This window comes from Protopterus annectens, chromosome 4.part0 (genome assembly GCF_019279795.1).
Source record: "Protopterus annectens isolate FY-2018-M chromosome 4.part0, PAN1.0, whole genome shotgun sequence".
Taxonomy (NCBI): Eukaryota; Metazoa; Chordata; order Ceratodontiformes; family Protopteridae; genus Protopterus; species Protopterus annectens.
In genome coordinates, this window is record NC_056733.1 from 1,332,008,427 (window position 1) to 1,332,026,901 (window position 18,475).

Here is an 18,475-nt window from a genome sequence, read left to right on the forward strand (position 1 = left end):
AAAAGGCCAGGTAGCTTCTTCTAGGATAGATCTAGAGTCCACTCCTTTCCAAAAACCCTCAGAAGTAACCACAACTCTGGAAGAGGGAGCTTTAACATTCTGATGGGGGCTTATACCACAGTGAGAGTAACAAAACTGGATTGCCAGAGAGAGCCATCTGGAAATGGTTCATTTAGATACTGACTGTCCTGTTTTTTAACATCAAAGGAAACAAAATGGTTAGATTTCCAAATCTTTGGAATGATTAAAGTAAAATTTTAAATTTCTATGGACATCCAAACTATGCAGGATTCTTTCTCCCTATTTTTGGATTTGGGACAGAACACAGGGAGATGAGTGGCTGTAATCAAGATTTAACTTCTAGAATGCTCATCCATCTGTGAAGGGTAAATAAACACTGCACCAGTTGCTTTACTCCTCTTCAGAGGAACAGTAAATAAGCTAATTACAGCCAGCAGTGGGTCAGATTTGTTCACATCTCAATCTATGTTTTTTTTTTCTTCTGAGGAAAATGGAGATCTATTTCTCTTAACTGGAACAGAAAGCTGGACAGACAGGATTGTCTAACAGTCCCAGGCCAAATTTATACCAGTCTTATTTGGAAACTTTCTGCATACAGGAGCTGGAAGGAAAGGGCAGATATTTTGTCTTTTAAGCCCTTTTTTATGGATCTTCAGCCTTAAAGAGTCATGGTTAGAATCCAAAGGCTGAGACTCCATAAGAGATCTGGTGATGTCCTCCCTCACCAAAACTTGCTCTATATGTCCCACACCTTCAGAAATAATTCTAGACTCTTTCTTCTTGGAAAGAGCCTGATGTGTGGTCTGACAGGATGTGCTTAAATCCTTAGCCTAAGCAGCCTCCTGGGTCACTCCAGAGAGACCAGAATAACCAGACTAACAGCCAGAGGGTTGAAAAAGTGCCTCAATGGAAGCATCAGACCCAGACTGCAGAAAAGAAACAGAAGTCCAAGTTTCCTCAAAAACCTCTCTCACAACTTTCCTCTTCTTTTCAGGTGGAAGGTCCAGGCATGTCCAAGGGTCAGCTTCAATTGATTTCTCCTGTCCACCTGGTGAATCTGGGTATACTGGGGCAATGCAGCAATTCCTCATGTACACAGACAACCCTCACCTCCTACCACCCAACACTACAACCTGTGAGAGATGCACTTACATAGCCAAACTGGAAGCAAAGCTCACTCCACCCAAGATTATGCTAGACAGTTAAGAGGAGAAAGTTAACACCCGCACTACACCTCAAGCAACACATAGCCTTTCTAAACTCACAACACCAACACCCACACATAGCAACACTAAATCCACATATGCGAAGGCCCTTAACTGTAACCTGCACAAGCAACAAGGAACTCCGAAGCTGAAACGCAAACAAACACCAATCACAACCAAAGTGTAACATAGCTCACAACACCAGTGTGCCACCCAGCAACAACCCCTAAGGCAAGACAACGTACCTAACACTTTAGTCATAGATGACTCTATAGTCAGGCACACTGATGTCCCACTCACCAGGCTGAACAAGGAGAAAATTACAGTGAGCTGCCTGTCGGGTGCCAGGATCTGCCACAACTCATGCACTCAAGTCACTCCACAACAAGTACAAATATGACTCTGTCATTGTCCATGTTGGAGTGAATGACATCAGACGTACCTCCCTGGACTACATGAAAAGAGACATGGAAGAGCTCTCTGATCATGTGGCCCAGGCAGGTATGACCCTAGCCCTGAGTAGCATCCTGCCTTTGCCCAGAATTATACTACAATATAAGGACAAAATGATTGACTTCAACAATTGGCTAAGCTTCTAATGTCATTCAAAGGGGATACAGTATCTGTCTGCCTGGGACGACATGATCGACAGACCACAATGCTTTGCCAGAGATGGTCTGCACCTGTCGCCCCTGGGATTCAGGTTACTGGCAAAGGCTCTTGCCACCCTTATAGTGCCTTTTTGAGGCAAAGTTCAAAGGACAAAACCACCACCGTAACAGGTACAAGCATGTAAAATCTGAAAGTAATGCTAGAAGTCTAAACCTCAAAATGCACTCTCTCGAGGCACTCCTAAAAATGGAGAACATCGATATCTGTGCAGTAACTGAGACTTGGTTCAAGGCTCCAGAGAGCATCCCTGCAATACCAGGCTACAACTCTTACCACACTTTTCGACCACGAAACCAGGATTGAAACACTAAAGGTGGAGGAGTGTCCATATTCACAAAGGATATTCACACCACCAGGTTAATTGCCCAACACAATGCGTCTGAAATTCTCCAGGTGCAACTAACACTAAGACTGCAATCCAAATTGTAGCTTGCTACAGATCTCCCACCATGCCCCAAGTTTCTCACTACACCTTTCTAAACATACTGGAAAATATTAATATACAACCAAAGACCCTAATACTGGGTGATTTCAACTACCCTGCCATTAACTGGGAAACCTGCTCGTGTACCAACACCTTTGCCCAACGGTTCTTGGAATTCATAAATTCCAATGTCCTGGATCAACTAATCCATAGTCCCACCAGGGGCTCCAATATCCTAGACCTGGTTATTACCAACATGGGAAATCAATGCTCCACACCTATGATCACCCCTCATTGGTCAGATCAGACCATAAGCTAATCACCCTTAACATCCACATCCAACCCCCAATAAGGAAACCTCCATAAAAAACTTTTCCAAAGCCAACCTCATGCTACTCAAGTCAGAAGTTACAAACGTCATGACACCCATGCAGACGGGAACTGAAAGTTCGACTGCTGAGTCCTACACTAAGGCAATGTACAAGCACATCCACTCATGCATGAATCGTGCCATCCCAAATAGAACCAAGATGCTCTCCTCCAAAAAAAGGAAGCCAATCTGGTGGTCCCCTGCCATAAACAAACTTTACAACAAAAGGAAGAAACTGTTGCAGAAAAGAGGAAAATCCCAAGATGCAAAAAACTCCCTTACCAGCTTCAGTAAGAAGCTGAGATCCCTCATAAAATCCTCTAAAGCTAGTTACAAAAATAAAATTGCCAAAGATTCCAAAGACAACCACAAGGCATTCTATAAATATGTCAAGAATCGAAATGGCAATGCTCAGATCTGCTCTGACCTACAACAGAATGGCATTAAATATACTGATCCCAAGGATATTGCCAATATCCTGGCAGATCGATTCAGTGCCAACTTCACCTCCCTCTCACCCCCTAAATGGCCCATCTCAATACTGGGAGATTGCAAATTCCGCTAATAATGGCCATACAGGTAAAAAAACGCACTCTCCAAAGCTAAGAATACAGCATCCATGGGACCAGATGACATCCCAGGCTGTGTACTACATGAACTACAAAATGAACTGGCATCTCACCTAAGTGTCATGTTTAATCATACCCTCACCTCAGGCTTCATGCCCACTGAGTGGCGCACAGCTACAGTTATCCCACTCCACAAGGGGGGGGATCCACCTTGGATCCCGGGAACTACCACCCCATCAGTCTGACGAGCCTGATCTGCAAGGCCATGGAACGTATTATCATGGAACTTATAAACAAAGACATTGGCAACTTTAAAGCACTGGACCCATACCAAGTTTGGGTTCGTGAAGGGCCGATCTTGTCTCCTGAACCTGACTGACTTCTTCAAATCAGTCTCCAGAGCTATGGATGAGGGTAAGGCAGTCCACACAGCCTATCTGGACCTCGCCAAGGCCTTTGACACCATCCCCCACTCTGGAATCATGGATAAACTTACTAAGCTGGGCATTAATCCCTATGTCACTTGATGGGTTGCCAACTGGCTTACTGACAGAACCCATACGGTAAAAGTAGCTGACTCCAAATCCAGCTCTAGACAAGTGGAGTACCACAGGGTTCAGTCCTGGGACCTCTCTTGTTTGGCATCTACTTCTCTGAAGTACAGGCCAACACTAAGGAACACGGGCTAACAAAGTTCGCAGATGACTGCAAACTGGGAGCCATTATTGAATCCCCAAATTATGTCGATACTCTACAAAAGGACCTTACGGAAACAGATGCTTGGTGCCAGAGCCATGGGCTCAAGCTCATCGCCAAGAAATGTATAGTTATCCCCTTTGGGAAAAAACATGTTCCCGTGAATTACCACATTGGTAGCAGTACACTAAACACTGAAAGTGTGATAAGATACTTAGGGACACAGGTGGACAGTGGTCTCACCTTCAATAACCACATCGCCACAACAATCAGGAAATCCTTCCATGTGGCACACCTCATCACTAAGGCCTTTTCATCCAGAAAATGGAGGTCATTGTCCCACTGTACTCATCCCTCATTAGACCCAATATAAAATACAACGCCCCATTTTGTATGTACCTCTCAAGACATCTACAACAACTTGAAAGGCCGCAGAAATACCTCACTAAAAGAATCACAGGCCTAAAGCAGATGCCCTATGCTGACCGCCTTAAAAAACTCCAGCTATACTTTGCTGCATATCGTCTACTCCGAGGCGATCTCTGCTTAACATACAAGGCCATGTCAAACCCAGAGCTGTTGGACATGCTACACTTAAAGAAATCCCAATCCCTCAGAGCCACACGCTCCAGGGATCTAAAACTTGTCATCACAATAAACAAAACATGCTGGAGGGATAGGTTCCTGACCCAGAAACTCCCCATACTCTGGACTAGACTGCCAATACATGTCAAGCAGAGCACCTCTTTGGCCCTCTTCAAAAGGAATCTGGATGACTGGATGGGAGAAAGGAAATTCACCCCAGGGATCATGTCAGTTGCCCTGCTAGACAGGGGTCCAGGGAAGTAAATAGTGTGGGAAGAAATAGCCAGGGAATTGTTATGGCTAGGCTTGTATAGGCCCTAGGGCCGATAGCCTAGTACCAACCTATGAATGGGAGTGCATCACCATGGTCTTTTGTGACAGTTCCTCAAGATGCTTATTTTCAAGAAACATTTTTAGAGAACTGGATACTCCATATGGTTTGGAGAGTAAACAAAAGAGGCAAAAATGAACAGAACCTTGAGATCCTTTACAAAAAACACAAGAGTGGATATCCTTATATAAAATTTGTCTTCCACAGGAACTCTTCCTGACAGACATAAGAAACTTTTAAATAAACTTTCCACAAAAATGGAAGGTTCCCCAGTAGGGGTACTCATCTGCTCAAAACTGTACGAGAAGCAGACTGATTTTAGCACTCCTGTATATTCCTCTTAAATCAGTAAGTAGTCATGTCAAGAGTGGACATAGGGTGAATGAGAAAGGAGCTCAAAGCTTAGTAGACTGACTAGACATTTGATCACTGGCAAGATAAGTCTCATATAGGTATAGCTACTGCAGCAGTGATCTAATGAAGAGCGTAATGCTTGCTATTAAAACTCAGCTCAATTATGAGATTATCATCACACTACTGGCCTCCAAATTGGTAGCAGCAAGAGAAGAAGAAAGAGAAACAAAACCAAATGGTAGAAAAGTCTATGCATTACTAGAGTCAGTCCCCTCCAACTTTATTAAGGAGGTCACACCAAACCCTCGATCTCTGCTAGCAGAATATTTCAGAACTACTTTATGTTTCTTTATATTTGTGTGATTTCTTTTAAGTTTGACAGAATGCCTCTCCCCTGATGAGGGTGTGGGAGGAATGAACGAATGTCCCTTTGCCTAAAATAAGAAGCTTTAAGTTCAAGGAAAACCAGAGGTTACAGGCTTTGTGAAGTACAATTTTCTTATCAGCGAGCATAAAGTTCACAACGTGACCCTGATGGTTCTTGCTTATGTTAAAAGGGCAATTAATCCTTTGGCAGACTCTATCGCTTGCAGTCAAACTTGGTGGTCTTTCCTTTGTACAGCATTGGCCTTGCATCAGAAAAAGATCAATTTCAATACAATGCAACATGTAATAATGCAAATTTACAAGCGGAATATTAGCAAAGGATGAAAACATTCTCATTTTCAATACTGAACCCAGTTACTTATGAAATCACCTGGATGAATCTAGTGGACAAACTGCTCTGTGTGGAAAAAAAGAGAGATACGAAAATGGCACATTCTGCTTCTTATGGATGTAAGGAGGACACCAGTGCCACTATATGAACATCTGTAATTTAGAACAGATGAAAGAACATATACCCACAGCTAAATCACAAGCAGTAAGAATTATACTGCAGCCCTAATCCTTCTGATTTCAAAACAAAAACTTAAGAATATACAATTCTTGGTTTGCCACTTTAAAACATCAAGCTAGAAAGACATATCTGCAAAATTTCTCAAAAGTGGTTTGGCAAGGTCAGAGGAGGGATTGCTTTTAGGAAAGTTTAGGTTATTTAGTGGTGAATATTTCAGGGAAAAAATACTGACAGTTAGTGGAAAAGATTAAGGCTATGAGCTGTTAACAACCCGCTTCCTGCAGTTCAGGGTTTACTTCCATCAGACCCCATTTGCCTAGCAAGTCACTCTGAGCAAAGTCATTTAATCAGGCACTGCTCTGGGGCAATTGGGCCATGCTTCTCAATGGTCTCCTGGACAGTATGTATCTGAACATATTTCAAAACTGGAAAAATAAAAGTTATGTATACTCAACAGAACTATTCATCTGTGATGTCCATTTTCATTCTTCCTCAATGAACAGGTCTCAAATGCGACCCTTTGATCCAACTCGGCTGCTTTTCTCTAGATTCTTGGATCTGACTCTCGAGCTGCTTCCTTTACCCATAATTCCCCTGACCACTGCATTACCTCAGATCAAGTTTGCTGTTACAATATAACCATAATCAAGTAAAGAAAGGCACACAGGTGGAGAGACAGCACAATGTATTTGAAAAAGGCTTTATTCCACACAAAAATTAACGCCGGTAAAATGGAAGAGTCATTTTCATCCAAACCAAGTCAGACTTCATCAGATAACACACATTAAACTGACAAGTTCCTCTTAAAAATTAATTCAAAAAGTTTCATCGAATCATGTGAACCCAAGTGAAACTCCATAGTTCCTTTAAAATATTTCTTTTGAAATGTCAAAAGTTTTCACATATACATTCACTAGTGTTGCTCATGTTTTGAACATAGGTTATAGCATTTAATGCATTTTTATGTTTTACATCGACATTCAATCTATTATAAATTTACACTTTATGTATTTTTTGGATGTGGTTTATCTTTTGGCCACTAGATGGTAGTATTTATATACTGTTTTAAACTACTATATTTTTTAAACAAAATGTTCATACATAAAACTTTTTTACTGAGTTAATTTTTAACTGAGCCACTATTTGTATATTATTTCTATAATTGTTTAAATGGTTCTAAAGCATGTTCAAAACATGAGCAACACTAGTGAATGTATTTGTGAAAACTTTTGACATTTCACAAGAAATATTTTAAACTATGGAGTTTCACTTACTCAGTATGTGGTTCTGATTAGCTTAATTAACTGGGTTCACATGACTGGATGAAACTTTTTGAATTCATTTTTAAGAGGAACTTGTCAGTTTGATGTGTGTTATCTGATGAAGTCTGACTTGGTTTGGCCAAAAACGACTCTTTCATTTTACTGGCGTTAATTTTTTTGTGGAATAAAGCTTTTTTCGAGTACATTGTGCTGTATCTCTCTACTTGTGTGCCTTTCTTTACTTGATTTTGGCTTTTTGGGCACAGTATCCTTGAAACTGTGGTTATTGGCTTTGGTACAATATAACTATTTAAATATAAAAGACAATAATAACAATACAGAGAAACAGTATAGTAATAGAATAGGGGCTCAAACAGAACTATGGCTTCTAACAAAAGCTTCGTAAGGTCACTCCCAAAGACATGGATGGGTGAAGGAGGGAGGGAAGTTGAAGAAGAAAGAAAATGGACAACACAGGTGTGTAGTTATGGTGAGTACATAACTTTTATATCTGATGTTGTCATTTTCATTCATTCCTCAACGAATGGGACAGAGAACCCAGCTATGACAACCTTGGGTGGTCCTCATGGAAGGATGTTCTGGAGAACCACAGAACAAAATGCAGCCCTGTTTCTGAAGATGATATCCCATTTGTAATGAGAAATAAATGTATGAGCAATAAGTGTATTAGACCAAGTGGCAGCTGCGCAAATATTAATGGAAGCTCTGGTCCAAAAAGCAGCTGATGTAGCCACAGACCTAGTTGAATGTGCTTTTGGAGGTTTTGGCAAGGTTAAACCTCTCAAACGGTAAACTTAAGAAATACAATCTGATATCAATTTGGCTAGGGTAATTCTGTATACTGGTTTTCCCAATTTGTTTCTGGAAAAAGAAACAACTGGTCAGTTTTTCTAAAATCTTTCATCCTATAAAGATAAAAATAAAGCTGCCTATATACATCTAAAATGTGAAGCATGTACTCTTCATTGTTGTCAAATTTAGGAAAGAAAATTGGCAAATTGATCACTTGATTGATGTTTGTTTCAGAGGCAAATTTGGGTATTAAGGAAGGATTCGTATGTAAGGTAACACTGTCTTTATGGAAAATCAAATAAGGTGGTTTTGAAGAGAGTGTTTGGAGTTCAGAAACTCGACTCGCAGAAGTTACAGCCACAAGAAAATCTGTTTTCCAAGAAAGAAATTTGAGCTCTGACTTAGCCGAGGGCTCAAAGGGGGATCGTACTAAACTCTAAAACAACAGTAAGATCCCAAGGTGGAGTGGGATCCTTTATCAGAGGTCTAAGCAAAAAGGTACCTTTAGGGAATGCTTTACAAAGCTAAAGGGAAAACATTACCTATAATGTGGTAGTTAGAGATGGCTGCCAGCTGAACACTGATGATGGAGAATCTAGCACCACTTTGAAAAATCGAAGCAAAAAAATCTAAAACAGCAGGGACTGGAGCAGCTGAAGGATGCAACTCTCTCTCTGCTGTGTCCAAAAAGAAAATCTATTCCATTTACTCCTAGAAATCTTCCTCATAGAAGGTTTCTGGGAGGAAAGTAAAATTTGGCAAACAGATAGGAAAGCCTGGAATGCCTAGCCATCACTGAAATTGGAGAAACCATACAGTTAATCTAAGGCCTGTAATGTCAGGATGAGTAATCTGTGATGGATGTGTTAGTAGATCTAGAATGAGGTCCAGTGCCCAAGGGAGACACAGTAGGTGAGACCATAGGAAGGGAAGAACCAAACTTGCTGAGGCCAGAAGGGGGCACTGAGGATTACCTTACTATTCAACTGGAGTGCTTTCTGAAGAAATCAAGGTAATTGCTGCAGCCACTGAGCCTAAAGCTTGAAGAACCATTTTTGCTGCAGGACAAGAGTGAGAAAAAAATCTGTCTGACAAGCAATCTCAAGGTAAGAATCCTGCTTTGTGGTAAAAGAGCAGGATGACTGACTGTATCTAGGTGAGCCCCTACAAAATCCAAGACTTCAACTGGTTGAAGATGGGACTTTGAAAACTGACCGAGAACCCCAGAAAATAAGACAACTGGAGTAAATGATCCCTGACGTTTACTAGGAGATGACTGCTTAGTGAGAAGCCAGTCATCGAGATAATGAAACACTATGAATCCATGCAGTCTGAGATGAGCTGTTACCACTGCCATGCATTTGGTGAACATCCTGAAGGCTGTGGTGAAACCAAAGGGCAGGGCTCTGAAATGGTAATGACTGGCTCCCAACTGGAAGCGCAAGTATTTTTGAGAGCAACTGTTCATTCTGATGTGATAGTACGAGTCTTGAACATCTTTGGAGTACATCCAGTTGTCTTTCTGTAGAAGAGTTAGAATGGATTGAACCATGACCATCCGGAATTTGGAGTTCTTTACAAACTGATTCAGATAACTGAGATCCAAACTAAGTCTCAGGTCCCCTGTTTTCTTTGGCACTAAAAAGAACCTTGAGTAAATTCCTGGTCTTCTTTGGTCTGGTGGGACCTCTTGGATGGCCCTTTTGTGTAGCAGCTTTTGAACCTCTAGAGCTGCTAACTCCCACTGATTTGGTGGAACATCGGGAAGACATTTTCTTTTTAGTGAGGGAATTTGTATAAAGGTATAGAAATATGCTTTGGATATGACCTTTTGCACAGGCACCCGAGTGCAAAGATAAGAGCCCCCTTGTGCTTCAAGAGAATAACACTGAAAGGATCTATCAGAGATAGAATCTCAGAACTCTTAGTTTTGTGGACTCCCTCTGCCATGTAGGCAACATCTTCCATTGTTACTTCCCCCTCCGCCTCTCTGGCTCTGGGAGAAAAATCTCCACATGAGTCTTGAAAATGTCCTTGGGATTTCTTATCACCGCATTGAACCCTGGAAAAAAGATCTTTGCGGGGTAGAAAAATGGATTCCCATGGCAAACAAGGTCTTTCCATCTTGCTCACTGCAGGAAAGCATCTCTAACAGAAGGCCCAAACAGAGAAGATCCATCAAAAGGAGCACTGATGAATGATGCTTTAAAGGGCTCTGAAAAATCACACAGTTCTATCCAGGCATGTCTCCTGATGGCTATGCTTGAACCTGCAACCTGTGAGGAACCTTCATCTGCATGACACATTAGCCTAATGTATGCATTCGATAAAGACTGTAGGGTGGCCATTTGTGAGGAATAAGCCTTCTCTTCCTTTGCCGACACAGACCCAGGGGTTAATTAAGTCCCTCTGTAATATAGTAAAGTGTGCCAAATAATTAAGTGACTAATGCAAAGGTTGATGAGGCACAAAATGCTCTTCTCATTATCTGTCCAATGCCCTATATTCTCTATTACGGGGTTGGACAGAGGAGCTCTCTTCAGTCAGCTCCTTTTTGTTGGCTGCTGCAATGCAACAACCATGGCATCTATGTGGATTATTTTATTCCAAAACTCTCTCTCTTTTGATGCATCAAGGATTTTATCTGGATGCCAAGGAATAGGTTCTATGGTATCCGACTCCTTCCATGCCTGGCAGAAGACAAGGACTATATGCTCATCCATTGGGGGGGTGACCCAAGACATAGACGGGCCAGAACCGATGTTCTAGGAACACAAATTCCTCCCTGGGAAGGGGGTTTAGAAGACCAACCACCTTTCTGTTATAGATGTGGATTTCTAGAATACCTGCAAAGTAGACATCTTCTGGTGGGGATCTTGGGGACCCTCTTCCCCTTCATCAAAATTGGTGTCCTCAGTTAAAGATTCCTGGGGGGATGTAAGAGCCTCCATTTGCGCAATCTCTTCTGGGGGACCTCTTCAGTGGGGTGCTCTGAAAAGTATTAGAAGAGGCAGGGAGTTCTATAACTGGAACTGCCTGGAAGCTCTTACAAGCTGGTTGCCCCTGTGGAGTAGGATAAAGAGACTCAGAGACAGGATCTGAAGAGGTAACATGGATAGGATCCGGGGAAGTTAAGAGCTGAAACAGCTCTTGGGTTGCAGAAAGCCCTCTCCACTACCTTGAAGGCAGAGGGACCAGGAGAAGCTGAGGCCAATCTCACTGAAGCCACAACTCTTTGATCAGATAAGCCCAGGTCCCTTCTGGTCCTCCACTCTGAGTGGGAGTTAGAGCCGAGCTGTGCAGTGTTGAGACTTCAAGGGGAAGTGGTGGATCCAAAAGCTATGGAGTTGAAAAGCCATTTCCTCAGATACAATGCCAACACTTTGGTTCAGAGACTTGTCCTGCTCAAGGGGTATCAGCACAGAAAGGGTCAGGGAGGTAGTTTGAGTCAAAAATGAAGGCATCTTTGGATCCAATGCTTCAACTCAGAGGTCTCAAATCTGAAGGCTCTGAAGCAGAATATCAAATTACAAAAGGAGAAATGATGGTACGTGAGGAAGGCTTAAGGTTCACGGATCCAATGGGTAATAAAGTTGGTAAAACTCCCATCTGCATCTGTGTTCTCAGAAATGTTCTCATCATTTTGTCCACTTATGCTTCGGAAAGACTTCGGGAGGACCTAATCCAAGAATAAGTGGAAGGAGGTCGAGATGGGTCTTTTTTTGGTGTCTCCTGTAAGAATGGAGACCCGAGCCTTGGAGACACTGGATCCAGAGAAAAATAAAAACTCCAGAGTTGAGCAGACTTGGTGGCTGAAGGGGTCAGATCTGTAGCTGTCAGATGCAAGTGCTTCAGAATCTTAGCTGGTGGCTCTAATATCAGAACGGTTTTGGCAGATCAGACAGGAGGACACTTTCTATGCTCCCTGGGCTCAGGAGATTTAGACTTTTGTAAAGGGGGTTGAGCCCCTGAAGTAGAAACTGAAGAAGGTGAGAAAGCAGAGAGAAGGCCCATATGGGCTAGCTTGTTACATCTGTCATTGATGGCGCTAGCATTGAAAACAGAGCAAATCATACAAGGAGTGCCTTAATGAGAGGGGCCTAAACAATAAATGTACTCCCTGTGGGCAACAGAGTTGGGAATCTTATACCCACAGGAAGTGCACTTCTTAAAACCAGTAGGCTTTTCAGCCACAGCAATAAGCTATACAAGATGTCTATATCAAAATGAAGACTTTTTTTTTTTTTTTTTTAAGAACGAAAGATGAAAAAAAAACAGACCAACAATGGTAACGAGAATACCTTAATGAGGAAGGTAACGAAGAAGGGAGATAATACCAACGATAGTAAAGAAGATACCAATAAATGATAAAAAGGTAATTAGAATAAAATGGCAGAGAGAGGAAGGGCTACAGAAAAGGTACATATAAGTTGAAGAAAATTAAACTTTAAAGTTATTATTCACTAACTTTCAAGAAATAAATCCCTGACCTCAACAGAAAATAATCCCGACTGAAGCGTTAAAGTGGCAAAAGAGACCTGAGTTAATGCAGTGTTGAGGGGCATTATGGGTAACGGGAGGAGCTCAAAAGATGGATCCAAGAATCTAGAGAAAAGTGGCCAAGTCAGATCAGAAACCCATACATTTAGAAATGAAAATAACATCAGATCAACGTTTACATTTATTAAACTGTTAACAAGCTGAAAAATAGTAAATTATGTCAACCCTTGTTTAAACAAAGAGACTGATAAAAATTCAAGAGATTTATTTCTATAGAAAAAGGTAATATTTTAACTTACCGCTTTTGCAAGTTCCTGATCTAGTTCCTGAATTCTGTCTGAAGATCCCTCAAGTTGCTGAAGCTCAGACTTAACATGTTTCAGCTCCATCTGCTTTTTGCTAAGAATATCTGCCTTGAGGTCAATGGTCCTTGACAATCCAGTCTTTTTGTCTCTTATTTCATCAAGTTGATGTTGCTTTGCTATTTCTTTTTCTTCGTATTCTCTCTAACAGAAAAACAAAGTAAAGTGAGTTAATTGGCATTTATAATATACGTGTGCATAGAATTAAGGGAAAATATACCACAGAATGTTTCATATTCCCAGAGTCCAAAGATGTTACTAGTTTGAGTACTACACATTAGCCAAAAGAAACTGTCAAAATAAATAAATCAAGAAGATAACATTCACTGTAACCACAAAGTAGTTACTCCTGCTATGACAAAAGTTAGCTCTGTAAAACAAATGTCACTTTCTATACACCCAAGAAAAAATACTGAACCAACAGCTATCACCGGAAACAATCTAGCCTACAGCACAGAGCAGGGAAACCTGAAATCTTGAAGTACCCTTATGAAAACAAAGTGTACATGCTAGAAGTTACAATAAACTATATAACTCTGCAGCTCCCTGTTGGAAGTGGGACACAAAGTATAGTTGTGTACACTTACCATAAATGTAGATGTTCGAGTGTATTCATTGTTGCAGTCATTACATTTGGGCAATCCTGCTGGCAGGTTGCCCTCAGTCAGCCTGAATTCCAAAGTCCTGGGTCCTGCATCGGCTGCTGTCGCCCCTTCCCTGACGTCAGGTTGTCAGGTGTATAAAAGATGCGGCCTATGCCATTTTCTTTAGTTTTTCTTGCCCCAAATGTCAGGTGCCCCCTAAAAGGGTAGCCAAAATTTATATACATATAAATACATGCACCAATATAAACTTTACCTTCATCTACAAGCAAATACACCACATAGGTTGTATAAATCAGAGAAGGAAAGATATGTTCCATCAGAAGAAAAGGGGGATGGTGGGTGGGTAACCTGGACTGCAACAATGAATACACTTGAACATCTACATTTATGGTAAGTGTACACAACTGTACTATGTTCTTCGTGTTTCACTACTGCAGTCATTACATTTGGGTAGAGTCCCAAAGCTATGGATGGGAGGCTGGAGCTAAACAGCATTAGGAGCGGTTATGAGGCCCTGCAGAACTGCAGTGGCAAAGCCTGCCCTGGATTTAGAGTAGAGTGGCAGATGATAGTGCTTTGTAAAGGTGTGCACTGAACTCCAAGTAGCAACCTCTAAAATGTCCTTGGTAGGTACTCCCCTGAGAAAGGCTGCTTAAGTGGCTGCAGCTCTGGTTGAATGTGGCCTAATGCCCTTAGGCACTGGCTTGCCATGGTGTAAGTAGCAGAAACGAATGCAGTGGCCTATCCACTTTGAAATAGCCTTTCCTTGTGATCTTGCAGCATATGCCACTAGTAACTGTTCTGTCTTTCTGAAAACTTTGGTTCTGTCCAAGTAGAATCTAAGCTGTCTGTGCACGTCCAAAGAATACAGAATTCTCTCCCCCTTCTTCTGTGGATTTGGATAAAAGGTTGGCAGATGAATAGTTTGGTTAAGAGCCACACTGGACACCACCTTAGGTATAAAAGTTGGGTTTGTCCTCAGAGAGGCCCTGTCTGGATAAAAAATGAGAAAAGGTTCCACAGCCATGAGTGCCTGAAGCTCTGAAAAGTACAGTTTTGTACCTACCATAAATGTAGATGTTCGAAGATCCACATTGCTGCAGTCCTTACACTTGGGTAGTCCGCTGTCCTCGGTCGGCCCGAATATCAAAGTATAAGGCTGACGTCGGTCAAGGCGCATTTGACTGACATCAGGACGTCAGGGTACAAATGCGCATGACCGACGTCATATCCTCAGTCTTTTCTTGCCCCAGATGTCAGAAGACCCTAAAAATAAAGGTCAAAAACAAAAGACAGCAAACAAACAACCAACCATCCTAGCACTAAAAATATGTACAATATATACAATATATACAATATACCTCATATTGACAACCCAACCCACACAACCGCCTCTAACTACAGAGGGGAAGGAGGGAGGGTAAATTGGACTGCAGCAATGTGGATCTTCGAACATCTACATTTATGGTAGGTACAAAACTGTACTACGTTCTTCATCTCACATTGCTGCAGTCCTTACACTTGGGTAGAATCCCAAAGCAGAGGTAAGAGAGGATGGCCAAACTATAAGGAAGCAGGAGCTGCCAAAATGCCCTGCAAAACAGCAGTGGCAAAACCAGCCCTGGATTTAGAGTAAAGTGGTAGGTGATAATGCCTAGAAAAAGTATGCACTGAACTCCAAGTAGCTGCCTCCAAAATATCCTTAGTTGCCACCCCCTCAAAAGCTGTCAAGTGGCAGTAGCCCTAGTGGAATGAGGCCTAATCCCAGCTGGAATCTCCTTGCCATGATGGGAATAACAGAAAGCAATGCAAACCCCAATCCACTTAGAAATAGTTTGTTTTGACACAGGCTTGCCCTGAGAACTCAAAGCAAAATAAACAAATAACTGCTGAGACTGCCTGAACCCTTTAGTTCTGTCCAAATAATATCGCAACTGCCTGTGTACATCTAAAGTGTGCAAAATCTTTTCCCCTTTATTTTGGGGATTTGCATGAAAAGTAGGCAAATGAATAGTTTGGTTTAAAGCCACACTAGAAACCACTTTAGGCATAAAGGAAGGATTAGTACGTAAAGATACCCTATCCTTATGGAAAATTAAGAAAGGCTCAACCGCCATAAGGGCCTGCAACTCAGAAACCCTTCTTGCAGAGGTAATAGCCAACAAAAAGCAGTCTTCCATGATAAAACTTTAATTCAGTAGTAGCTGCAGGCTCAAAAGGTTGTAGAGTGAGTTTCTCCAACACAAAATTGAGATCCCAAGCAGGAGTAGGAGCTCTTCGTGGGGGTCTTATATTCTTTGCCCTCTAAGAAATTGCTTGAACAAAGGATGAGAAAACAATGGTGGGTCACAATCATAGTGAGCGAAATTGCTGCAGCATGAACCTTAATAGAAGAGAAGGACAAACCTTTGTCCAGTAACTCAGTAAGATATTGAAGAGCCACACTTAAATTAGGCTCAGAAACATCAAAATCCTTTGCTGTACTCCAAAATAAAAATCTCTTCCATTTATCTGCGTACACTTTCCTTGTACTAGGCCTTCTAGCTTCCAAAATAACATTCAAAACTTGCTGTGGAAGTGGAGGCCCACTATGGTTCAGAACAGAATATGCCAGGCTGTTAGGTGCAGAGAGTGAAGCTTGACATTGAGCAAATGACTGTCCTCCTGAGACAATAGGTGTGGAATCGAAGGCAAAGGCCATGGAGGCTTCCATACCAGGTTTCTCAGTAATGGGTACCAATGCTGTCGAGGCCAATCTGGAGCTATCAAAATCATCCTTGGCTTGTCTTGTCTGGCCTTTAGTAGTACCTTTGGGAGGAGAGGCAGAGGCGGAAAGGCATACACATGAAGATTGCTCCAACTGAAGGAAAGAGCATCCACTTTCCAAGCTGTGGGATGAAACCTTTTTGTGCAAAACTTTGGCAGCTGGTGGTTTAGTGGAGAAGCGAACAGATCTATGTCTGGAGTTCCCCATGACACTGTCAATTTCTGAAATACATGAGGATCCAATTTCCACTCGTGGGGATCCATAATTCGTCTGCTCAACACATCTGCTAAGGAGTTCTGTGCTCGCGGCAGAAACCTTGCCTGAAGATTGAGCTGTAAACTGAGAGCAGTCTCCCACAAAATCATTGCTTGCCTGCATAGAGGATAAGAATGTGTTCCCCTTGCTTGTTGATGTACCACATGACAGTTGTGTTGTCTGTTAGAATCAACACCTGCCCTGGAAGAAGTAAATCCTTGAAAGCTATTAATGCAAACTGGACTGCTAACATCTCCTTCAAGTTGATATGTAGATGTTGTAGTCTGGCAGGCCACTTGTCTTGTATCCACTTTCCATTTAGATGAGCTCCCCAAGCTTTGTCTGAGGCATCTGTCGTTAAAATCTGACTCGCCTCTGGCCGGGTCACAGAGAGTCCCTTGTTTAGGTGACATTCCTGAGCCCACCACAAAAATTCCTTTTGAATGCAAGGTATTATTTGAATGACAGTGTCCAGATCCTGGCAGTGCTGTGTCCATACATTTTTGAGATACCATTGTAGCTTCCTCATATGCAGTTTGGCATTGGGAAGCACCAGAATACAAGATGCCATGAACCCTAAGGCTTGAAGGACTGTCCTTGCAGTCAGCCCAGACTGATGAGATAGTTGATGGAAGTAAAGGGAAAGATTCTCTTGTTTGCCCGGGGTCAAAAAGGCCATCTGGGATGCTGTATTCAGTCTTACACCCAGAAAGCACATGTCCTGAGAGGGTACTAGACTGGACTTTATTTCGTTCACAGAATACCCCAGGCATCTTAGCACTGCTATCACATATTCCAAATGATGAAGAAGCTCGTCCCTTCCTTGAGCCAGAATCAGGCAATCGTCCAAATAAGGATAGATCTGAATTCCTTTTAGCCTGAAGAAAGCTATCACTGGAGCCAGAACTTTCGTGAACACTCTGAGCGCAGTAGATAAGCCAAAGGGCAATGCAGAGAACTGATAGTGAAAAGTCCCAGCTCGAAAACGCAGATACTTCCTGCAACTTAGTCTGATAGGAACATGAAGGTAAGCCTCCTTGAGATCCAAAGTTACCATCCAATGATCTTTGCCCAGCAGAGGTAAAAGCTGCTGTAACGTCAACATTTTGAACTTGGGAATGTCCAGATAAGTGTTGAGGATAGATAAATCCAAAATTGGTCTCCACGTGTTCCCCTTCTTTGGTACTAGGAACAGGCGAGAATAAAATCCTAGGCCCACTTCTGGCATAGGGACCGGCTGTATGGCCCCTATTTGGAGTAACAGAGAAATTTGCTTGTGAGCCTCTATTCTTTGTTGAGGAGGAACGTCTGGCATGCCTTTGAAAGGAGGCAAGGTATGGAAATAAAACCTGTAACCGTGGTGTATGATATCCAATACCCATCTGTCTTGGGTAATTAAACTCCAATTTTCTTTGAAAAGTGCCAACCTTCCTCCCAAAGGTGCTGCCAGACGAGAAGGCTCTGGCAGCTGAAAAGGTAGGTCATTGGGTCTGTTTACGAAAGGACTGACCCCTGCCCTCACCTGAAGACTGTGCAGGAGAACTCCCTGTTCTAGGCCTGAAAGAGCCCTGAGCTCTGCCCCTACTACGTCTAGATCTACCCCTAGACTGGGAATCATAAGAAGGATACGACCACCCCTTAGTAGGCCAATTTCTACTAAACTTTGGAGGTTGAACCTGCAAAAAATCTTTAACAGTCTGCATAGACTTAGCCTGGTCTTCCATTTTCTTTAAAACTGCCTCAACAGGAGAACCAAACAACACATCAGATTGTAAAGGAGCATCTA

At 42.2% G+C, this 18,475-nt stretch overlaps 1 protein-coding gene across 1 annotated transcript in view; it reads right to left on the minus strand.

The window, feature by feature from the left end:
• RAD50 (RAD50 double strand break repair protein) overlaps positions 1-18,475 on the minus strand; it is a gene marked incomplete in the record, with an annotated part of 1,663,481 nt that overhangs the window by 1,336,272 nt on the left and 308,734 nt on the right. The window contains 1 exon segment of the mRNA XM_044069198.1: positions 13,000-13,206. Coding sequence (XP_043925133.1) covers positions 13,000-13,206 — 207 coding nt within the window.